This window comes from Dermacentor andersoni, chromosome 6, assembly GCF_023375885.2.
Source record: "Dermacentor andersoni chromosome 6, qqDerAnde1_hic_scaffold, whole genome shotgun sequence".
NCBI lineage: Eukaryota > Metazoa > Arthropoda > Arachnida > Ixodida > Ixodidae > Dermacentor > Dermacentor andersoni.
In genome coordinates this window covers 17,108,707-17,133,669 of record NC_092819.1, presented here as the reverse complement: position 1 = coordinate 17,133,669, position 24,963 = coordinate 17,108,707, and the positions used below count along the sequence as shown (strand labels likewise).

At 45.2% G+C, this 24,963-nt stretch overlaps 2 protein-coding genes across 2 annotated transcripts in view; one reads left to right on the top strand and one right to left on the bottom strand.

The window, feature by feature from the left end:
• Window positions 1-24,963, top strand: part of LOC126521268 (midasin) — a 386,114-nt gene that overhangs the window by 143,094 nt on the left and 218,057 nt on the right. The window contains exons 25-29 of the mRNA XM_050169921.3: window positions 455-577; window positions 1,787-2,086; window positions 2,717-2,893; window positions 6,766-6,957; window positions 7,021-7,191. Of these exons, the coding sequence (XP_050025878.1) occupies window positions 455-577; window positions 1,787-2,086; window positions 2,717-2,893; window positions 6,766-6,957; window positions 7,021-7,191 (963 nt within the window). The remainder of the gene's footprint in view (window positions 1-454; window positions 578-1,786; window positions 2,087-2,716; window positions 2,894-6,765; window positions 6,958-7,020; window positions 7,192-24,963) is intronic.
• LOC140218874 (uncharacterized) lies at window positions 7,189-24,555 on the bottom strand. Its single transcript, XM_072288575.1, has 4 exons — window positions 24,549-24,555; window positions 21,775-22,514; window positions 21,023-21,288; window positions 7,189-7,289 (listed from the first exon to the last, which is right to left on the bottom strand). Exons 1-4 carry the CDS (start codon window positions 24,553-24,555, stop codon window positions 7,274-7,276), a joined length of 1,029 nt encoding a protein of 342 aa, XP_072144676.1. The 3' UTR covers window positions 7,189-7,273.

Genomic DNA, 24,963 nt, shown 5'->3' with positions numbered 1-24,963 from the left:
CATAATATTTTGTGCCCTGTCATACCGGCAACACATTGGTCAACACTCACTGCTCACATTGTATTGTTGGTAGCTTTTTCTCACCACAGCATCTGTTAGGATGCATGGTGGGAACATGCATCCTTATGACAAAGCCAACAACAGCACTTTTTTTTTTTTTTTTTTTGTAAACATTGTTGGCTAACTTGTTGCCCAGCATGGCAATGTCCTTGAAGTTTTGAAGTTTTATGCTGTGTGTAGAATTGTTGGTGTTTGCTGGTTAAAACTTGTGTAGCAGTGACATGCTCTTATTCACTCGTTCCTAGTTAATCTGATAGTGGCACTGCATTCACATCTCTTTGCATTTTGGTGCACATGAAACTGCCTCATCAGACTTTGGCAATGCTTGCACTTTTATATTGTGGATGTTTGGGCAACCTAGGCAGGTGTGATTTTAATGTGCTCCGAAATGCAGGACATTTCCGACTTATTTGGGGCTGACCTCCCCATGGAAAACCAAACAGCGGGGCAATTTGCCTGGAGGGACGGACCACTGCTGCGAGCCCTTCAAGAGGGTCACTGGATCCTACTGGACGAAGTGAGTTGCGTAGTTTTCAAATCACCATATGTCCCATTTTCATGCTTTAAATAAGATACTATAGGAAATTTTTTTTAGAACAGCTTGCTTGCTGTAACAGTCGTGCATTCAGCAGGTCTTTTCATATGGTGGGCAGATGTGCCTCATTCTTGTGGAGGGAGTAAAGAAGAGAGCAATGAGCCTTTTTTTATGAGGTTGACCAGATTTGGTGGTGAGGCAAAGGCATGGCCAATCCACATCACCCGCTTGAACTGTGGAGGATCTTTTGGAGTAGTTGTAGATTACATCCTTTCTTGCTTGTATTTTTTTGTTGGTGTGCAAGCACACTGGCTTAGAAAGCAACATAATGACACTTGTTTCATGAGCATCACACAAGCCATTGTTCTCAAGTTCTCGTTTCTATTCATTGTGGGTCGGGTTATTTCAAATCACCATTTGTTCGCCGAGATTTCTCGAGAATTGATGTATGCAGCACATGGCAGTGCTGCATACATCATGCAGGGCAGTGGCAACAGTAAGTTACAATTGGCACTGCTAGTGTTGCAGTGGTAGTGCCAATTGTAGTCCAAAATTATGTGCTATTAGCAACAAGTCTGGCAACAATGTGCAGACTGACTTCGTCTCAAGCAAAACCAACCATGTGCTTGGTACATGAATATAACCACCTTGTAGATGAATTTTGAAAACCAAAGCACGCATTTCGATCATTGCAGTTTTTTTCTACCTGACCTTTCATGCATGCGCTTGTGATCTCTCTTTTTGTATGTTGATTTGTTACAATTGCTGATGAGGAAAATTAGTGCAACAGAAAGACTGCACACACAGGAAGGGAAGACCCAGAAGACTTATTGCACTAGTTTTCCTTATCAGCAATGCAAAACCAACCAGACGAACAATCATTTGCTACAAGCCTGTTTGAAACTGCATGTGGCCAGTCTAAATGCAGTTGAAGTAACTGAAACTTCTTGAGGGCATTCTGTAGTCAACTTCATATGTTACCCTAATCACTGCATATAAAAAGAAAAAAAATATTAAGTTAAGCTTTCGCAGTCTATTGCTGCTCATCACAGTATTGGCTGTTATGGAGCATGTGTTCAAAATGAGGGCATCAGAGACTCAAGCACGGCTGTGCTTCTAGCAATGCTAAGTTGCCACCATTAGGCAGCACTTGCTCTCTCACCCACTGACAGTCATGTTTGCTTGTTTCAGTTGAACCTGGCCTCTCAGAGTGTCCTTGAAGGACTAAACGCATGCCTCGACCACCGGGGTGAAGTGTTTGTGCCCGAGTTGAACCGCAGCTTCAGAGTGGGCCGTTCACGGTTCTTTGGCTGCCAAAACCCATATCGCCAGGGTGGAGCAAGACGTGGCTTGCCTCGCTCATTCCTCAATCGCTTTGTTCAGCTGAGCCTGGAGCTCCTAAGCAGAGATGATCTGCAAACCCTTGCGCGGTACTTGCACCCCATGCTGCCTGAGGACACCGTGAACAACATGGTTCTTTTCAATGAGAAGGTAAGTACCAGCTGTGTGCTTCCAAAGAGTGGGCTTAAAAAGCATTGTGTGCACTGACAGAGTAGTGCCACCAACTTAAGAACATCTGTGGCATAAAAAAAACCTTGTATGAGCATATCCAAATCTTCAATGTGGATGCATAGTTCGTAGGAGCTGCACAGAAAGCATTGCTGGTATTGTAGATGCCTGATTGGCTGCTGTTGCAGTGTCCACTCTCTCATTTCAATGTCACGTGAATGATTTATGCTATTTCTGGTTCAAATTAGTTATGCTTATAAGAAACATTATATGCTAGTTTTGTGGAATAAATCTTTATAAGTAATGTGGTCATATCAGGTGAGATATATCATGTGTAAAGCCTTGAGCAATTTATAAAACTTAATTGCCTTTTTCTGACCCTTGTTGAATGCTGAAGCGACAATCATCTTAATGCCTAGTAACTAAGCTCTCCTGCTTCGTCGGTGCTGCTGTGTGCAGAATTTCCAAAAAGTCAGTGTAAATAAAATCATGCAGCAAAAGCACATGTTTGGTTCTGCAATAATTGCTTTCCTCTGTGTAGTCATGATGCCTTTGCTGCATAGAAAAGTGTTTATCATGGGATACTAAGTACTGCATTCCTTACTCCTCTAGTTGGTTGATCAGGTGCAAAGCCAAAAGCTCTGGGCTGCCTCTGGAAGCCCATGGGAGTTCAACCTGCGTGACATCTCTCGGTGGGCTTGCCTCATAGAACGAGGTCCGCCAGAGCCAGGCGCTCACGTAGGACTCGTCTATGCTGCACGGATGCGCACCCCTGAGGATCGAAGCAGGGTCAGTGCAGGCACTGTCAACATTCACAAGCTTTTATGTATAGCTTAGTGGAGTACATTTTAGTGCTAGAATTGTTCAGCCACCATGGAAATCATTAACAATTGATGGATGTTTCTCCTTCGAGTGACATGTGCATTGCCAACTGTGTTTTATTGTTCCCTTTGTTATCCTTTGCTTTCTGCTTGCCTTACAATGTTGCTTTACTATGTTTCAGAAGCTAGCTAGAAGGTAGCTTCACACTTTTTCTACGGGTTTGTGCACCTCCTTGAAAATCCTTAAAATTGGAAAAAAATAATAATAATTCAACGGCCCTCAAAGCTTGTTGAAAATAAGTGTGCTCCTCTTGATTTTCTTAAAATCTAGACTTGGGGCAATTTCTTAACATTCAAAGTAACAAACTCTGCATTGGCGCTATGCCGTGGACACTATATCGAGAAATGATTCGATGTATTCACGTTTGAGTGTTTTGCTAAGCGATTGCAGTTTGGGATGTCCCCATAGACTGTGACTGCTCAGGTATAAGTAATTCAGCTAAGGAAATTTTAATATTTTTTAGTGTATGTGTTATGACTGAAGTTTATTTCAACCTCCTTGAGTGTTGGCCTTCAGCAACCTGGAAATCTTTGAATTGTCCTTGAATTTCACGTTGGTTCTGTACAAACCCTGGTTTCATAAAAGGTTCATTCCATTATATTTTAATTATTCTTTTGTATTAGACATTGTTTTACAGCGAAGCTGTAAAACAGCTCTTTTAAATCTTTATTTGGTCGGCGAAGTGCCCCGGGTTTTTGTTTACCTTTTAACCATGTTTCATCCTGACCAGACGGGCTTCCGTCAAACACTGAACTTCACAGCGAAGCTGTTTATGGCTAGGTTCTGGCAGATCTCCTCTCCGTGGAGATAGACCAACAATTTTTCATACTTGTGCTGTTCCCGAAAGTAGTGCAATGCCGGGCTGACTCACGGCGATGGTGAAGCAGGCGTTTAGCACTCCCCATGTGTAGGCCAATCCCGAAGATAGTGCAATGCCAGGTCGAACCGCGGAGGAGGTGAAGCAGGTGTTAAGCACTTCTCATGCTTTGGCCGATCCTGAAGATAGTGCAATGCCAGGCTGACCCGCGGCGGAGGTGAAGCTGGCGTTAAGCACACCCCATAGGTGGGCTAATCCCGAAGATAGTGCAGTACCGGGCCGACCTGCGGCAGATGTACAGTTCACAATCAAGGAGCCCTCATTCACAGCTTTGCTGGTCATCCATCTTCACAGAGTGGAAGGGCACTTACTATTTTTTTTTTTGTAGATTAACCAAAGAGAAGTATGCTGCATTTGTGTTAATAAAACACACAGGGTGACTTTTGACAGCTCAGAAAAAAAAAAAATATTTGCTGTTAAACCTCAATATAACAGTCAGTAAAATTGACAGTTTACTTCATACATCAAAATTTCGTTATTGAAATTTGACTTTTTATGCAAATAAGTACAGTCACATTACACGGAAGGAGCCGCAATATTTTTCCTAATTATCACGCTATCAGAAAATGTAAATTTGAAAAAGTCACAAATTTGTTTTGTGTAATTTGAGAGTCGATGACGAAAGGTAAGGTTGCATGCCGTGCCGACAATATAATCACATCGGCAGTACAAAGCAAAGCCAGCCACACTTTTGCGTCCACTTCGCTTCCAAGGCAGATATCATCATCTGCAGTGGGACCAAATCCGCTGACAGCGGGGAGCGAATGCTGCATCTGCCTCTTGCTTAATATGTCTTCAAAACTCGAGATTATGCAACGTCCAGTACTAAACACGCGAGAAACAGTGCACATGATGCCACGCCATCTCGGCACGCCCATTCTTTGCACACGTGGCAGATTGCCTCTAAAACAGGGCATGTGCGTGCTGTGTATGCACTCATCCGCAATGACAGCCATGCGAAGCCATGGCTGCGGCTATAAAGGAGAAGCACGAGAGACGCACAGCAACCTGCCCCTCCTCCACTCCCTCGTGTTACCGCAAGCTTGCTCTTCCCCTTTCTCCTTCCTTATGCAGGAAGGCTGCACTCATCAAGCCACCATCCTTCTCGGCTCACACTCGCACGCTTTCACTCACACCCAAAGCATACAGTGCATGGGGCCTGATAAGATGTTTTTGCACTTGGACTTCGTACGGAACATGATGCTGCTCTGCCTCAACGCTCGTTCTAGGGTGCAGCACACGATTTGAGTGGTGCTTACAGAGCAGCCTCTTGTAATTCAACCATTTGGCCATCTGCATCTGTAGAAGTTTCCATTTATTGTTTTGGTATTCCTTCGCAGCGGCAGTAAAATTTAATCATATTGAAATTGTGTATCAACATACTTCCCTAATTGAAGTTCTAAATACATGGTGTTCTATGGACAAGTTACAAAAGAAATTGAATACTTTGTTATATCGAAAATTTCTTTATATTGAAGTTCCGTCATATCGAGGTTTAATTGGGTTATCATTACCTGTGATCTGAACTAATGAATTGCAGTGCATCTGTATTCGTGGGCTTGAAAAGTCTTTGAATAGCATGATGCATGTTTGGATGATGTATCACACTCGTTAATGAGTTGCCCTCAACGGCTGAACACATGCATTCTTAATTATCTAATTAGCTAAGTCAGTTGAGTTCGCTGCATTTTTAAGTACACAATATGTAGTATTTGTTTGCCAGTGGCACAATTGTTGCTATTATTGTACCTGTGTTGTTACTAAGTTGCAGGTTTTACAGGCTTAGTGCTAGTGGATATATACTTCAACAGCAACACATGGGACACGTCTGTCTGACACACCTACTTCTGTCTTTATTCACATATTTAAAAGAAAACAAGATGTAAACATTTGTGTTTTCATCTACACCATGGGGAAACAGGATCTTTAAATTTTGCACCCTTGAAAAGTTGTTTTTCTGTTGTCTCCAACATGAGACATGTCTCATGACTCCACTGTACAAGCATCCAAGTGATTTCATTGTTGGGCCTGCTTTGCTACAAGCATCCACACAGCTTGAAACAGCGCTATGCATATTCAAAACAACATTATCTATGCTTGCTTTGGCATCCACATGCTTAAACAAACAAAGAGCAGAAACATTTGGACAAGCTAATACAAAAACCATAGCACCCTTGGTTGGTTTTCTCAAGGTCTATTTAATTCCTACCATTTTTTTAGTTTTAATATGATGACAACACCATATTTCTCTTTAGTATGTTTTTCCAGCTACTGTAATTTTGATGTCATTAGCCCAATTGTTACTTTCTTCACGTACCACCTGATTCACATGAAAATCACATTTAGAATGGGCTGATGACAACTGTTGATTCAGATTATGCTCTATTAGCTGCTTTTTGAAAACGCTACCATTAGGGGGTTTTACATGCCAAAACCACGATCTGATTATGATGCACGTCGTAGTGGGGGACTCAAGAAATTTCGTCCACCTGGGTTCTTTAACGTGCACCTAAATCTAAGTACACAGGTGTTTTCACATCTCGCCCTCGTCGAAATGTGGCTGCCGTGGCCGGCTTAGCAGCCTCATGCTTAGAAGCCCAACACCACAGCCACTAAGCAATGCCAGCAGGTACCATTTTGATGCACAGAATGCACTCTTTTTGCTGAACTAGTGTATCAGTCAAGCACACCTTTTAAATGGCTCATTGAACTATGTCTATTAACCATTATTGAAGCCTTCAAGCAGACAGCACATCAGATTCGTGAAATATGTGTGGACCGAGGTCATTGCTCTGCTTTGTAGAACCCATCTGCAGCACTCCTGTGGCTTAGCATGAGGTAGCTACAATAAGCCTAGATTCTCTTCTTCATCCCTCAACCTACCCTGTTTCTGCCTATACAGGTATTGGACATTTACAAACAAGTGTTTGGCGAGGCAGCCCTAGAACGGCCACCCGAGATGCACGTCACTCCTCACTGGCTGAGCATTGGCGGCGCCATTTTGCCTCGTAGAACTCCTGTGCAGGAACCCTCGTTAAGATGCAAAGCGCTCGAAGATCTGCGGCTCCTCCACACTCAGGCGCCTGCCATGGAGGTGAGTCACCCTGAGATTGCGCACTTTTGTCCATTAAGTGTGATTTGTTTCTGTGTAACTCAGGGCCTGGCGAAGTGCCTGGAAAATGGCCTGGCGACATTGCTTGTCGGTCCATCTGGAAGTGGGAAGACGACACTGGTGCGAAGCCTGGCCAGGCTGGCTGGTCATCCTCTGGCTGTCCTGGCAATCGCCACATCAACTGATGCTCTTGAACTCCTCGGTAGCTTCGAGCAGGTAAGTTTCTGCAAGCTGCAAACACTGTCTTTTTCTCTGGAAGATTGTCATGTAGCAGTTTGGCAGGTATGCCTATAGGCCATCACAGTGTGGTCTCCCTGAAAAAGGAGAGAGGGAGAAAAAAAAGTTAATTTTTACATCTATGACAACAAACAAGCATATTAAAGCCACATAAGTAATTACCCAGCAGCCTAACTAGGATTCTAAAATTGCTATTTCAGCCAAAATATACAAAAAGCACTTGTTGCCTGCACAGAGAACACAAATAGATCAAATTCATCTCTGAAGAGCGCATAAATGAACACTTGCTGGTCTATGCTGCTCAATACTCCTCGGAGGTCACATACATGACAGTATTCCCCATACGAGTACAATAGTTGCATGCTAATTGAACAGGAAGATGCATCAATGTTCACTTAGGGAAAATGAACTGTTCTTATCAATGCTATGTTATCTCGTCTTTAGTGACACTGAAAATGGTACTAAATAAACAGGTCAGTGTACATGATACGTAGCATTGGTGTCCTAAATAAACGAGATTAGGCTTGTTTTATGCTCTCATTCTAACAAGAGGAATAATTTGCTTCCATTCATAAGCAAATTTGGGCCTTTTTAATGGGTGACTTTGCTGTGGCTCTTTTTAATCTGATAATCAGCACTTGTCATATCTTCACTCAAATTGTTATCTTAAAATTAAATTAACACCCAAAACATCTGTTTACCTTTCTTTGTTTAATAATGCTCCAAACTTATATGCATGTAGCTGCTTGTTAAAGCAAGAAGAGTGCATGCATTTAGTTGTTTGCAGTCTCTATTTGTGTTGTCAAGCATGTGCTGCTATTACATTGTGCTGATACAGTAAAACCTCGTTAAATTGTATGCACTTAGACAGTAGTTTTGTTTTAAAAGTAGTAAAGTGAAATTCCTGACTCAGCGGTCATTGAACATAATGCATTTGTATCCGTATAAACTGTACCAGCTTATTACGTACATATCGGTTAACGCGTAGTGTTTCCACTTTTTGTTGTGCAATTGTCATCCATCAATCGTCATCAATCGTCAGCAGTGCGCCATCCCCATCGGGCGGCCCATCAGAACAACGGCCTCGAAGCGCCCTGTGCATTTGTGTGTGAAGCCACATCAACATCATTTCAGTGTCGTGGAAGCAAGGACTTGTGTCATGTTGAGAGAGAAAGAGGGAAAGACAAACGAAAGACAGGGAGGTCTCTCAAAAGAGGAATGGCAACGCAGTTGACGCCATCATGGGCAGATCGGGCAGTTGCATCTGCTCGATCATTGCTATGTATGCCACAGGTCTAGGTAACCACTGATATGTTATGTCGCGTCCTTCATCAACTATGTGATGGTGGACTTCTCTGATCTCTGCGACGAGCTGGTCATGTGAACGTGTCATGCCGAAGCTCAGGAAAAAAGCCCCGGGTGCTCAGCACAGAAGAAAAATTGGACATCGTTTGTGCTATCGAACATGGCACGAAGAAGTCGGCGCTGGCACACAACAGGCGTTTACTGTTAACTACAATATGTGGCACTTGGAATGCAAAGAAGTTGCTTGGCAGCGCTGCTGCGACCGTGAAGAGATGTCGGCTACGAGGTTCAACTTCCATCATTGCTTCTGTTGTTGCCGAAGTGTCGACTAGCAACAGTGATGAGGGCGACACGGAAAGCGGCAGCATGGGCAATTCAGGCCCAACAGTGGCAGAAGGTGCGCGTTACATCAGCCTCATTAATGCAATCGTCGCGACGAGAACAGCACCCCGCAATGAAAAAGGCGCTCTGCGACTTCTGCAGCGCTGCCGCCCCCGCGCACAGAGAACATGCAATGCCAACGAGGAATCTGCGACAAGAGGGGGCTGGCTGAAAAGCTGGCTCGCAGCTTCAGCAAGTTTAAAGCCACTGTCGTCGCTGCTAGGCCACCATGGCATCAAACGAAAATGAAAATAGCACACTTTTGTTGCGCGAAGTGAATAAATACTGCATGTTTTTGTCCTTTTATCGCACCCTCCCTGAGTTCCATTTTGGACAGGTAAGTGGGCAATCTCATGCTATTTCATTTAAGCAGTACACCGTTTAGTACTACCGTTTAGTACATACTTTTTCCAAGCTCCGACGAACTATGGTTTAACAAGGTTTCACTGTAGCAGATTTAAAAGTTCAGTACACTCGTTTTGGAACCTGATAAAAGAAATGCTTGGTAAACGAGTTGCCTGAACCCAGACTGTCAGCGGATTCATTCTTGTGAGGCTTTGGTTGCCAACTCCCGGTGAAATGGCGCTGGTTAGGCCTAGTGTCATAAGCAGTGTGGCCGGCAGAGTGGCTGATTAGGTGTCGCGGGAAGCTCGCCATCAATATGTTCGATAGGGTGATGAATATGATCACCTCATCGGTGATTGAACAAGAAATCAGACACACATACAGGCCGGACTGACAATTGTAGCTGCAGAGTGCATCCACGGGCGGTTCCCACCATGTCCAACTATGAGGTCTCCCCCATGCTCGTGGGACAAAGGAACGACAACACAGTAGTGCAAACAGTCACAAGGGAATTTATTGCACCTTTCATACACTAATGCCTGCTAGCCGAATTGCTATCTGCAGAACATACCGATGGGTGCGCAACAAATTTAGGAAATCCGACTCACCGCGACTGAGTATCCAGCGAATATGTTTGTCCCATGTTGGACACCAACGCCTGGTCATTCGCGTGTACGGGCAAGCGAATGGAGGTGCATTCGAACGATCATGTTCGTCCATTCCAGTGTCCTGCTCCTAGGCCTCATGAGACAGTCTTGCAGAAGTATGGTCTATGCCGCTTGCTGACCCCGGGCCAAACAGGAAGAGCCTACTCCCTGTCGTGGCCAACTAACCCCACTGTTAGGTGGCATTAGCAGTGCAACACTCGCACCATCTCGTAATATGCTTTAACCACATGGACCGCCTTCGGCGTTTAGCTGTGGGGAGAAGCCGGATTACAGGTGGTTCAAGAGCCATGCGGGGAAAACATCATCAGGGGACGCGTGATGGTCGAGCAACCCAACACAATTTAAAATGACATGTACTGGATCCAAGCGTCCTTTTTGCAAGTGGCTTGGCTGGTTAGATTGCAGTCAGCAAGCCAATCTGCCAATCCAGTGTGAAAACACTGATCACGTAATTTTGGATTCATAGCAACGAAGAGCACGAGCATGTACTGTATTTTTTCGCCTGTAACCCACACCAAGAATTAGTAAAATTTGACAGTAATGTCAGGGTGCAGATTATATGCAAATTTTGCCTTGAGGTGTAGCTTCATGGCAGTGCGCATGGCGCTGACATCAAGCTACACCTCAAGGCAAAGTTCTCCGCCATCTAAAGTTTTGTTATCTCCTAGAAACTTCCACCCATGCACGTTGAAGCTACCTCTCCATTTCATGGTCGCCGATTTGCCTCCTGTTCTCGGATCACAATTTTCTGTTTTAGCTGTATTAGCAATTGGCGAATAGTGCATGCGGTGCCAGTGAACCAGAACTCGAATCGTAAGAGCTGCGCGTGATGGCAGTCTTTTACGTAGCAGAAGATTGTTAGCATTGCCGAAGAGGTGAGGAACAGAGCCGCTGGCCAAAGATATGGGGTGGAAAAGTCGTGCATCCCCGAGACTTATTTCTGTAGGTTCCATGCACATATATTTTATTTCTTTCTGGGGTGTTCTAACTCGGGGTCCAGGTTATACTTGGAAAAACACTATAATTATTGTTGCTCTCATGTCTTCTATTGGCACTTGCGTTTCTTTTCCATAGACTTGACTGCGATTTTTTTCCCACCGATATCTGTGTGTTTGCTTATAACAAATATCAGATACAGTCAAACTTATGATATAACGAAACTTGACTTAACGAAATTTGCAATGTAACAAACTATCTTTATTTCATGGTCTTAGTTCCATTGCAAACAGTGTATTTCTTTCTGCTGTTTAATGAAGTAATTTCACACAGCTTCGATTTAACAAAGTTTTCAGCAATTTAAAGCATGTACCTGGAGCCTGTATGGCTAGTGAGTGTGGCAAGAGAAACTATAGAAGTATCAACCTACGCAGAAGTTATTTGCAAGGCTCTTTCGGCATAAAAAGTATGAGTGGCGAAAACCCCGTCGAAGCTTGCGTGCCAGGACATGGCATGTAGGAAACACTGCTGCTGCATATGTCGTATTAGTAAACAACTTGTGGAGGTTGCGGGGTGCGTGGCAGCTCAGAGAAACACGAGCTGACGATTCCTTCAGTGCAAGAGGGGTGGGGAGGGATAGAATGTGCCTTAGCGTGAGCAAGCACGTACTAGAGGCAGGGGGGTACAATGGTGCTCCTTCTGCCCTCTACCCCTAGCACGTGTCTCCTTCTCTACCCTTGCCATGGCTGCACATGGCTATCTATGCACGGGACACACGCCGTATCTTAGAGGTAACCTGTGGCAAGTGCAAAGGCGGAGCTGATGGTTGGTGCCTTGATGTGCTCTGTTCACGTTATCTCAAGTTTCGGAGACATGGTGCAAAGCGTTTGCACACGTTGGTTTGTGGTCGAGTGAAATCTGTTCATGTTTGCCTGAGTGCACGTGACACTGATAAAACTACGAACCTCAATTTGTGTAGTTGTCTCTTTGTTATTGCCATCAATGCTCTGCTTTTCTTGCGAAATTGTGATATTTCTTTTTCTTCTTCAGGATGAATACCCGTAACTTTTTATACTCTTGTTTTTTATTTGTTGGGTCGCATCTGATGATCGCTGTGGGGACTACCGGACAGATATAATCGCCCATCTCACGTGAAAACGACGGCGCAGTTTCTTATTTCGGTGCCAACAAATCTCCGCCTCAGTCATCGCAAGCTGCATTCACAGTTATTGTCGCCAAACCTATTGCGATAAGCATCTTTGCTTTTCTGTCTTACAGCATGAGGTGCGTAGTGCTGTTGGTACTGTACTATACGCTTTTATTAGGCGATAACCCAAATGCGCTGCCGTTCCCTACTGCATGAGGCGCGATGTGGGCATCATGTTTCGCTTCGGTGGCATCCGGCGTCGCCCATCAGCTCGATTTCGTTTCAGTTTAAAGGGACCGAGAACCAATTTTCATAGTAGCTATATTTTTTAGTGCAATGGAAAGCTTGCGAGTCAGGGTGCTTAATCGTGAAGGGCTAATGCAGAAAACGCTGTGGAACAGTTTTTATCAGAATTTTCCGATCTGCAGTGAGTACCATATTTACTCGATTCTAACGCGCACCCATTTTCCATGACCAAAAAAAGGGGGGGCGGGGGGCACAATACCGCACACCTCGTGCTTTCACATAGAAATACTATTTTGTCGCATTTGGAAAACACATTTATTCCCAGTACACTAAAGTTGCAATTAATAAAAACACACATGGAAGCGGCGTACCTCTCCGCCAAGATTTTCACTGCGCCGGTACGAGTCATGCGGGGCAATTGGTATCACTCATCGTCACTATCAGACAACTCCTTATCGCTATCAACAGACCCAAGCATTCCATCCTCGGTGCCATCCATGGCATTCGAAATCCCGTGCTTTTTAAAGGCCTTGTTGACCATGGCAGACGAGATCATGCACCATGCATCTTTCACTGATCCAGCAAAGCCTTGCAGCGAGGCATGCTTCATTTTATTGGTTGGCGTGAATTCGTGGCAGCCACTGACAAGCCATTCGGTGGAATGGCTTGTCAGTGCACCTGAATACATACATTGAGCGGCTGGAGCTGCAATGTCATGCCGCCAGGTATCAGGACATGGTCGGTGTTACATGCAGCCAGCTTATCCTTGATGCGCTGGTCAAGGTGGCACCTGAACACGTCGAGCACAAGCATCCCGCGCAGACCCAAACTGCTGCCGGGTCTCTTCCGCCAAACATTATCAATCCAGTCAGCAACCAAATCCATGGTCATCCAACCTTTTTCATTTGCACGCACAATCAGGCCACTCGGAAACACGATTCTTTTCGGGAGCGTCTTCCATCTGAAGATAAGATACGGAAGCAGCTTGTGCCCATCCGCAGTGCAACAAAGCATTGCGGTGACTCTAGTTTTTTCGTGGCCAAAAGACAAAATGCGCACTTGCTTCGCCCCCTTGTTTTCAACGGTTGTGGTGGCAGGCATGTCAAAGTAGAGCGGCGTCTGATCGGCATTTCCAATCTATCTGAAGTGGTAGCCGTTTCTATGGCACAACTTCAAAACGTACCGCTGAAAACTGTGCAATTTCTCTTCATATTCTTCGAGCAATTTTTGGCATATCCCTGTCTGCCTTCGAAGAGAAAAATCCTTTTCTTTTAATAAAATTTGATAGCCAGCACCTGCTCGCTTTGAAGTCACTCCGCATTAGCCCTTTCTGTAGGGCTAACTGCATCGCCCGTACTTTGAGCAGATCGGTCATCACAGGCCGCTCGCTGCTTTTCCGCGTATTCCGCGAGCAGCTCTTCTATCTCGGCAAAGCGGCCCTGTTTTGGTCCACTGAAACCCTTCCTTGTTGCTTTGCTGGCGAAAATGTTCTCCTTCTCTTTGCGCCAGTCTCGTACGCAAGTTTCGGGAACTCCAAATGCCCGTGATGCGGCCCGATTTCCGTCCGTCTCCGCGCACATGATAACTTTCCTTTTAAATGCGGCATCATGGTGGACTCGGCGTGTCTTCGCAGTCGGCACTTCCATGCTGATTGAGAAAACGCAGAAAACGGGAAGACAGGCGGTAGACTAGGTTATACCTGCACCTGGTTATATGTACAACATGGAGGTATGCACATGGAGGAAGCTACGGCAGCGAGGCTAGAAGTCCATACAAGGCGCCCATTTTTCGAATGCTGGTGGCGATATGGTAATGCCGATTTAAGGTCGTACTCGATTCTAACACGCATGAAATTTTTGAACCCGTTTTAAAAAAGGTGCGCATTAGATTCAAGTAAATATGGTAAGTGCGATCAGCCATGGCGTGTAAAATTTATGACAATGCATGGTGCAATGCATACAAATCTCAAACTCTCATGAACCACACTGACCTATTGATCAAAAGTGAAAAATAGGCGAGTTGGTCCAGTATTTTCTTGTGCCTTAGCTTGTGTCCCAGCAGTTCGCGCTCCGAATTTAGTCATGATCTATTTATCTCTATGCGATATGCAGCGCGAAACATCCCAGACCCAAAAAGCAACAATCGTCGATTCTCTTGGAAAAAATTGGGTTAGTTGGTGATTGTATGAATGAAGTTTCACCAAAGTATTTTTCACCAAAAAATGTTTTTGCTGGTGTAAGCTCTCTTTAGAGTTTCGGGAAAGAAGCAAAAGTTGGTTGAAGGCAATTTTTTTTTAATCAAGTGTGAAACTAGATACAATGACAAGTATTATTTTAGAATATTGTACTGCCGTGGTTCTTTTAGGTAACGTCATAGGTGAACACATGTGAGAATTTAGCCCGTTGTGCGCTAACACACAAAAAGCACATGCAAAGTAGACAATGATGAAAACGCGACTTGAAGTTCTGGTCTGAGTGTGCCTGGCATCAAGCCATGTGTTTTCTCTGAGATTGCTCTCACCTGCTCTTAAGGAACGTGCTGACAGAGCAGAGTTCCGCTCCCCGTCAGGCAGCAAAGAATTATGAAGAAGCAAAGTAAACTTAATTAAAGAAGGGCTTTGGGGGTGACGGAAAGGAAGCGACAAATCACGTGGCGCTGCGGCGTTCTGCCAGAGTTCTTTTTACCATTGTGGTAAATGAGGAGACAAAACGGCATTTTCTCAAAGTGCCATTTTTGGATTTTTGAAATCATTAATGTGCCTTTTCAGGATAACTGCATACCAGATTATAGTAGAACATTTACAGCTTATAGTGGAGCTAACAGTCTGAACCTAATACAGTAGAATCTCGTTAGACGAAACCTCAAGGGAATAAAGAAATATGTTGCAATTACCAGGAGTTCAGTTTACTGAGAGAGAGGTGCAGGACTACATGTCATACATTTACAAATTACAAATTATGGGGTTTTACGTGCCAAAACCACTTTCTGATTATGAGGCACGCCGTAGTGGAGGACTCCGGAAATTTCGACCACCTGGGGTTCTTTAACGTGCACCTAAATCTAAGTACACGGGTGTTTTCGCATTTCGCCCCCACCGAAATGCGGCCGCCGAGGCCGGGATTCGATCCCGCGACCTCGTGCTCAGCAGCCTAACACCATAGCCACTGAGCAACCACGGCGGGTTCCATGTCATACATTGTCATGACACTCTTAGATATGTCAAGCATAAACAAGTCAATGCAGAAGCTAGTTTTTCGCATGGCTTGGGTGCAGTTGATGGCTACTGGATTGACTGGATGCTTTGCTAGTTTAAGTTTCTGAAGGCGCTGGCAACGTATCAAAACAAGAATGTGGGTCTTACTGCTTCAGTCGGTGGCGAAATAACATGCAGTCATGCGGGGAGAGTCAAAATCATGAAACAACGTGTTGTAAAGCCTTCCATATATCAACTGTCCTTCTTTCGGTCATCTATCGGGCACACCGCTTTTTAACGATGGCTTTCTGGCTAGAAGACGTGTGTTGCAAAAAAAGATATACTTCAGGTCCCTTCGCCTTCTGAAAAAAATCTTTTAGAGCTTGCTCTTGTGGTTCTGTTTGCAGAAAGTTGCAAAATCTTTTGTTGCGAATAATGAAAGTCTGTTTGTGTTACCAAAATACAAAACTAACCTATTTATTGGCCGTTCTGTTTATTGAAATTCTAATGTATATTAAGACATTCTTAATGTAATATTGGTGAAAAAAAATTAAAATCCTGAAGCTCTCCTCTTATAAGATAAGACAGGTGTGAATATTTTTTTCTTGAGCACTGCTAGTATAGACCAAATCCTTTAGGTTCTGTTTGAAGGCAGTAATATATGGAATACCCCTGCCAATTTACCTAAATAGTCATCCTGTCCAGAGTTTGTGAGAAAAAGTATGTAGAAATCTGAAACTTATTTAAAATTTCATACATAATTAGAAAAGCTGTTGGAAATGGTGCATTGGAAAAACCATTGAAAGTTAAATAGTGAAACCAAGCTGACCCATTTACCTTACTGTGCCCGCTTATCTGTTTGCTTACTTGAGGAACAGCAATGAGACAGAAGCTTCTTTCTCTTATATTCTCTTTTATTGCGTGTGTGCGTTTAGTTAGAGGAAGATAAACCCCACACGACACACAAAGTAGGATGACACATCAGCATTGGGATGCCTCCTTTTCCCAAGAAGGAAGTTCATGAGTGGGTTCAAAAATGTTGGACGTCTATCTGTGACACCATTACTGGCAGCTATGGAGTAGCCAGCACTAATGAAAAAGTGAATTGTAGTGGCATAATTTTCTGTAAGACTACCGTGTGCACATTAACCATCTTGCCTGGGAATTTATTATTATCGTTGTGTCTGTGAATTTAGTCGTAACTCATTAGCTGTTTTGAATGTGTGCATGTGTCTAAAATGCCGACTGTGACTCGCTACTTGACTCCTATTCACATGTCCACAGCATTTTTAGCATACCCTGATGAAAAAACAAATTTGTCTGAAATTATAAATTCTGCAGCACTCCCTGTACAATCCTTATTTAGCCTTGTCTAAATAACACATTTTTTAACTGCTGAAAGGCACTTTGGGGAATACTTGAGATTGATGGCAATGTTGAAGTGCCGCAAACTTAACCTGGAGGAGAATCACTATTTTATTTTTTGGGAATATGGAGGCTGGCGCACTGGTACAACTGATCTAAAAAATAAAAGCTGGTGATTTGTGTGCAAAATGCAGTAGATGTGCCTCTTCTCAGGTGGTATATCTTAGTAGATAAAATTTGGCATCAGTTTTTGAAGGGCTTTTGCACTTATTAAAGATCATTCATCATTCACATAAACTTTCTTGTGTTTATGCTTATCATTTGGCTTTCACTTGTGGATATGTTGACAGTTTCATTTGATCATTACAAGGGAATAAAGGCAAGGCTTATAGTATTTAACATGTTTGGAAGTTGCATTGCTCCAGATGTGGGTTTATATCAACAGCACATAGGCACATTTTAATGGCGGTCGATTTAGTGACTGTCAAGGTTAATGCTATTGAACTCAAAGGAGTTGTGTTGCTACTACTCTGCAAACCCAGCGGCCAGAGATATTTTTCAGTAATTTGACGCCAAGCATTTGTGTTACTGCCATCCCCACTGGAAGCTCTGTATCTCTGAAAGGAACCAGGCAAGTAGATAATTTAAAGTAAAGTAAAGGTTATTTTTGTTGCTGCACAGTGTCTTTTTTTTAAATGTTCAATGAAACGGCCTTAGATCTTTAGTCACAATCATTTGCCGCAGTTTTCATGGGCTGGGCATCCATGTTGTATAAGTGCTCTGGCAACATTGAGACTGCTGGCTGGGGTGTTTTCATCATGGCATGATTATGGAGAATCACTTTTATGAAATCCCGCAAGGAGGAAGAAGTGTTACGAAAGGGAAAAATTGTCATCCAGTCGAATGTAGCATTAAGCTACAAAGAAAACCCATATGGGTTTCTCAGAAAGAACGCTTTGCAGTTGAGGAAAGATTCGTTCTGGTCATCATGGACCAGCACAAATTTTTTCCTCAACTGCAAAGCATTCTTTCTGAGAAGCTCGTGTGGGTTTCCTTTGTAGCTTCATGCTACATTCAGGTGCACGACAATTTTTTCCCTTTCATGGAATAGATTGTGAGCTCTTCCTTCATTCATGTAAGGGAAATAGTTTCTTATTATTACTTTTGTCAAACTTTTTTTGTCATGGCACTATAGTGCAAACAGGCTGCCGATGAAAGTGTGCATCATCACTGTTCAAAGGCCTTCGAGATTGTGATAGACAAGTGTCACTGTATTGACTCTACAGACTGTTGCTTCTATATTCATTGAAGCTTCCTACGTAGCAGTAGCCACTCAGCCGTTCAGCCAAGAGACTATAGATTTGAGGGCCTTTGAAATGCCCATGTGACACTAGTATTAGATTCTTAGTCAACATATGTGCCCTAACAAAATGGATATTGTAGGCCATTGTAACGATATGGCTGTGATTTGCTTTGGTATACCATTGTTCCTGAAATAGGTGAGAGATGATGAAGTGAAGTGGCGGCTACAGTGTTTACTTGGCCAATGACCATAGTGGTGCCTTCCAAAGTTCTTTTCTAACCCTGCCCACGCTTAATAGGACCTCTAACCAGACCCCATTGGTAATTCTGGCTATATGCTGGAAGTTGTGAAGTGCCATTCAAATAGTATTCAACAAGCCAAGATGGAAGGAACTGAAATAATGGAAGGCTATTATGCAATGAGGCAGTAAACCCTCCCCGTAGCAGAGCTGTCTCTGTTGCCTTCACTGGCAGCTGCAAACGATATTGCTTACCTGCTGTCTCCCACATAGGAGTTGAGGACATGCCTCATTTTTTTGTTGTGACCCTTGCTTCTGGGACTGTCTCCCTTGTCTTTCTGCTGCTTAGCACATTTCCTGAGGCAATTATACACGCTCTGCATTTCATATGACTCACAAAGTTTGTTCTTGTGCTGGCTATTTGTGTGCTGAAGGCAAAACGCCTGTCACATGAAAGCTTCATGTGTGCAATTCCATCTAGTGGGTGGGCCGAGGCTCTTCAGCAAGAAGGGTGCACATGCTGTTGTTTGGATTTTCAACTGTTTTAGTGGCATATGTCAATGTTGTACTTTGCAGACATGATTGTCATCGCATGGTCTACCCATTGCACTATGTCTGTTTGAAATGCCCATTCTTTGCAAGAAGCCTCTCACAGGGTGACGATTATGGCATAGTGGCAACTCCACAATTCGTTACTTGTGCTGGCAACACTGTCCAAGGTAACAAAGATGGCTACGACATCCAGGTTCACAGCGACTTTCGCTTGGTGCTGTGCTCACGTTTATCGTTTGTGGTGTTGAATTGAGGTGTTTCATCGAAGCCAAACGGGTCCTTGCTGCTGATCACCTTATTTAGATTCGACTCGAGGATTTCAGCGATGAAACCACGGAAATACATGTAGTTGCACTGTGCATATAGACGTCCGGCCTGCCCAGCGAGCCGCATCAGATTTTTTAGGCAAAGAGCCTTTCAAGCAAGCTGGAGGTTAAAAATAAGAGAAGTGTGTCTGCATAGCAAGTCTCTGAAAGGTGCAAGCATTTGTTTGTGGTGTTGCTCCCCTGGTACATGTACTGTACTTCTCTGTTTTCAACCTTCATAAGCAGCTCTACACTGCGACTCATGTTGTAGTGTACCGCATGTAGCATCGCACACTAAATAGGCAGTAACATCTGCCATGATTTCAGAAGCTAAATAAGCATATTCTGCGCTGATAGAATGACACTAAAAAGTAATGTTACCTGGCCAGTGTGTCTTGGGTTAAAAACAAATTGGAGTTCCATTTGTGAGTCGGGGTGCATTTTTCTTTCAACACCCAGTATGCAGTGTTCGAGGTAGGGCCCGGGCTCGTAAGCACAGCAGACACTTGCCACCCGTAGGAATTCTTAAACCCTGATGAAATGTGAGAAGTGGTTAACAACCAGTCGGACCAAGTTTGGTTTCTTCCAACAGGTTTCCCGAAATTAGTGAGGGGTTTCTTTGGGCAAAGTCACTTGTATTAATGTAAATGCATGGCACGGAAATGAATTCAACCAGTTGTAACGGAATTTAGCTGTATGCAAATTGTCGAAAAGCAAACTAGTGGCACTGTGTGCAGGTTAAACGCTCCAAAGCTGGAACGAGCGCTGTTTGCATTTGCTTCTAAATTTCTTGCAAGCAACTAAATGGAAAACTCATTGTATTGAATGAGAAAACAGCATCTTCTGCTTGCAATGATAAACAAAAGCATGCTATGAAAATGAATATGTCACCTTGTGGTGTCATGATCAACTTCCGGTCTTCCAAGGTAGTTATCATTCCTGCTACCGTGCTTCCTGCTACTGAAATTTTTTTACATTCATCTTTTTTTTTTTTTTTTTTTTCGGGCTTGTGCATGGCGTCATCACGAATATTTGAAAACTACGAGGCATTCAGGGCGTGCTGTGATAGGAGCCCCTCTTTCGTTTCAATCTTGAACCTGGATCACATTTCTCGGCGTGGCTGCTAGGCATCAAGCATTTGTGTGGAGCCGTGCATATTAACGGTGATTTCTACAGAAAATAATGTATAAGTTGATATGAAAGCTGTCACCATTAATCTTGTTTTGTCTGTCCATGACAGATTTAAATATGAGGTGATTTACGTTTACTCTGGGCTACTCGTATGTGTATTGCCATTGTAAATGCAATGTTATAATTTGCTTGACTTCACACATGTTTAAATGAAACAAATATCTTTGATGTATGTGAAAATTGGCAGTAAAAGTCAGGTTGATTTCTGAAGTGACCATTTCTGAGGTATGGCAAGGAGTTTGAGTACCAGAATAGCACTGGTAAGGAGTCGTGTATACTTCTTCAAGCCAAGAAATAAGAAAAAGTAAGAATGCCGCAGTTCTTATGGATAAAAGGAATATGCAGTGTGCAAGCCTGAATATGTATAGTTTTGTTCGGACTTCTCTATTATTTTGTGGCACATACATGTTGATGCAATTCAAGTGCTACAGCAGTGCCCTGTGCCATCAACAATGTATTGTCTTCATACTCAAGACAGCTTCATTTCACGGTGAAGCTTTAGCACTTTATTAGTCTGAAATATGGCTACAAATGGGCCATTAGGGCATCTAAGATACTGCTACACACTTGGCTTATGAAATCAAACCTAACCAATCATATGTGAAGAAGGCACAGTGAGGCGTGGGCATACTTACAAAGGCACCATCTGGTCAACGGGCAGCTGCAGGGGCGTCGCACCAGGGGAGCCCCGTGGGTCTGTGTCTAGCACGAGAAGCAGTGCAGGGTTGACTGTGGCGTGCACAAAAGCCACATGCATGGCAACCTGGTGCGGTAGGGGTGCCTTGGGCTGAACGAGCGTCACCACAAACAGTGGCCCCCAGAAGAGCATGTAGGCAGCCAGCAGCAGACCGAAGGCGCGCAGCCGCCGCAGCCCCCACCGCTCCTGGCGCTCCACGTAGTCCTTTAAGAAAAGCACTTGCCTTTAACCTCAGGGCAAACAGGCAAGCCTCGTTTAAAGAGAGAGATTATGCATACGCATTTGTTGGGTTGAGCTCCTCTCTAAATGTGGATTCATGCAGTGGCTCGAGCCGCCGATTTAGAGTCCACGGACGTAGTGGGCGACTCTGCCCATCGTTAATGCGCTTCTATGCTGTCTCTATGCTGACTTCCCCTCACTCTTGTGTGTGACTGCTCGGTTGGCTGAGATTTCTATGTATTTTAATCCCTGTGTCATGTCGAGCTTTTTGCCTCACTAGTTGGAAGTGTTGTTTGCCACCCATGCTTTTCTGCATGCGGGAGAGAGCTTCTCGAGAAGGGCGACTGCCCATCCGTGTAGCGTGGGAGGAGGCGGTGCGATGTCGTCGAGCAACGTGTATATTACCGTGAGTGTGCCGCCATCGCGTGCCTGACGGAAGCGCAGCCAGCGATGGCGAGACGTTGCACGCACCTGCATGGTCCGGTCACCTGGCGAGGAAACCATCATCGCAGTGACGAGCGAGGCGACGCGCGCGGCCTCCACCTTGGAGCGGCACAGATCCCGGTGCAGCCGCCGCAGGTGCATGGCGGTAAGAAGCACGCAGAGCGCGTTGACGCTCACCCAGAGCAGGCCGAGCACGTAGTGCGGTCCCGGCTGCACGGGGCAGAGGTGCGCGGCGCGGGCGCCCGCCAGGAACGTCGGTCCCAGCTGGACGGTGACCGACGCGAACCACACGAGGAAGAGCGCGAGCGCGAGGCACTGCGGCGAGTCCGGGCCGCCGTCGCTGAGCACCCACGTGAGCAGGTTCACTGTGGAGACGGTGACGAGCAGCAGGAAGGCCGACTCAAGCACTGGGCACCGCGGCGGCGCCCGTTGGCACAGGAGCAGGGCGAGGCCTAGCGGTAGTAGTAGACCGGCGCGCGTGCAGTCGACGAGGCCCTGATGGAAGAGCAGGCCCTGCGCCCAGCCGCGGCGGCGGGCGGCCACCTGGCCCATGAGCAGGCAGTTGGTGCCCATGCCGAGGGCGGCGAGCGCTAGCAGCAACGCCGCTTCGGCCGCTGCGCCGCCCGCCCAGGGCCCGGCCCACGGGCCCGAGCACGCCGAGCTCCCGTTGCCCGACGCCACGCTGGTCACGCCGCTCCTCTCCTCGCGGCAGCCATGCGCGTCGCTCTCCCTGCGCGGGTCGCTGGGGGAGGGCGGGATGGAGTCCCCTGGCGGCAGTTGCGGCAAGTGTTATCGAGGAACGTGACGTACAGGGGAAGTGATGGCTTCATCCCGCAGCTCTCCTCTTTCTCGAGCCTTCTCGTGCGCTTTCGACTCTTCTATTTGTTTTTTTTTTTTCTTTTAGTCTGCGCGTCTCGCCGGCGCTCCGGTCGGGGCTCGCTGCGCGTAATGAACGCTCCACACGGATGCCGGGGCTAGATATTAAACGCAGGAAAGCACTGAGACGAGTATCATTGCTAAAGTCGCACTTCGGCCGCCATCTGCGTGTGTTTTGCACAAGCGGCCCGCGCGTCAACTGCGCCAGTATTTCCTTTGAGTCTATAAAAGTATTCGCTAGTAAGGTTAAGCGAGCATCGTCAACTGAAAACGCTGTGCTGCTTTGCTCCTGTAAAGCTTGTTTTTCTGTTCGTCACGGGTGTTCACTAGTAAGCCTGTTTGAAGGGGGAGGTTATATGAGCGGAATGCTAATCGCCCACCGCTCCTTTCCGTCCCGAATTTTTTTCTTTCTCCTTAAGTAAGCCTTTATGCTGATCCTCTATAAATCCTACCGCATTTTACCATCTGCTATTTATGCAAAGTTGGCCGCACTCTTTGTGTCAAAGAAACAGATGTTCACATGCATTCTTTAGCTTGAAACTTGTTTTGAATGATGATTAGATGCCAGTGCGTAATACAAGAGTTATTCGCTCTGTATTTTAATTGCGTTTATGTGCCACCTGGCAGTGCCATCTTTCTTGGTTTCTTGTGCAACTTTAGTTTAGCTGCATCCCAGTAAAGAACAACTGCACTAGTTCAGGATAAAATGGTAGAAATGAAATTGCATCTTTTTTTACTTCTCATGTGGCCCTACAGCGCAATTGGCTGCCATATAATTAGTCATGTGGGCACTACTAGGTATTGTGTATTTTAGTTTCAATGACTTAGCACTTTTTTTTTTCCTGAATTTATGGGCTCGAAAGCTGCCTCCTGGGGCCGAATCTTATGACGGTTTGGAAAGCGAACTATTCACTTGGCCTTATGTGATTGGTCAGGATTGTGCTTGCGTCACCGGCTGGCAGGGTCTGCGAGGCGGCACCACAAATTATGAAAACATCACGCATCTGTCAATCATTTTCAAAGTGAATTCATCGTTGGCTAAGTGCAGAACTGGCAAAGAAGTAGTTCGCTTTGGATTCGGTTGCCGTGGCTAGGCTGTTAGCTTGTGACCCTGGCCGTGTGACCCTGGAGACACGCAGGCATCAAGCCCGTGCGTTGGTTGCTTTGGGGGATATCACTTGCCCGTGTCATCTGCTTGGCATTGCTCTTTCGGTGCCGACGACAACGGGAAGTGCTTTACATGTTCAAAAAGAGGAAAGAAAATTATTTGCACCGCCCCTGTCGGCTTTCTAAGCAGACCTTTTGCAGGCTACGCTACGAACTAGAGGAGGCCCGGGTACAAGTGTACCAGTGGCCATTCCACGGAGAGGAAGGAATTGCACAGTACAGTTCATCGCCACCGGCCTGGAGTGTCAGAAGCAAAGCATTATTGCAATGGCCTCAATCTCTGCTGCTGACACTGTCCACGAAGGAGCTCTTGCAATTACTGTGTCGGCCAGTAGAAGGGCTGGGTCAGCTTTCCTGTGACCCCGCTGTCAAAGCCATTGCCAAGCAGATATTAGCATGGCAAGATCTAATTCCCCATGCTATCGCCAGCATCCATAGCTTGCAGAACCCCATTCAGCAGTCAAAAGGATTCAACCTAGGCAGCTCCAGTGTTTCCTTTGTTCAACAGGTCAGAGTCAGAGTCAGGACAGGAAGATTGCGGAGATCTCTTATTTGGCTGTGCTTCTTGCTCTAGTTCGGGAGTGCCGCACTTTTGTCTTCAATTTCACAGTATAGCACGCGCCGTCAACACCATGCTCTTTGATTTTACTTCGTGCAGGCAATGCAAGGCCCGTATGTCGATAATGTTTAATTTCATGTTCCATTGCTTCTATCACGAGATGCTCCGTGAGACAGATAGCGGCACTGTGGCGGCATACGAGTCATGTCCGAGCCGATGACGAAGGGCGAAAAAAAGAAGGAAAAGTGATATAGACTGTTTGTAAAGGCGGCCCTAAGAACCAGTTCACGGTTCTGTTGCACTCGCTACCTAAAGGCCTGGCAGTGCATTCCTGGCGCGTGCATCGTGCAAGCTTCTGGTAGCAGACGACATAGCGCTGTGTTCTGCCAACTCATTTACGCTTGCAATACCACCTGGCGACTGACAAAGAAAAAGAATGACATTAATAAATTACTTTAAGCACTGTGTAAACGCCCAGCACAACACATTTATACTTTAAAGCTTGCTAGATAACATTATATCTTATATTTAGTAAGCAAGTAGAAAAATTGCGCAGTTCTTCGACTAGCTGCAATATGACGACGCGCAGATCAGAGGTGGTACCGTCTTATCTA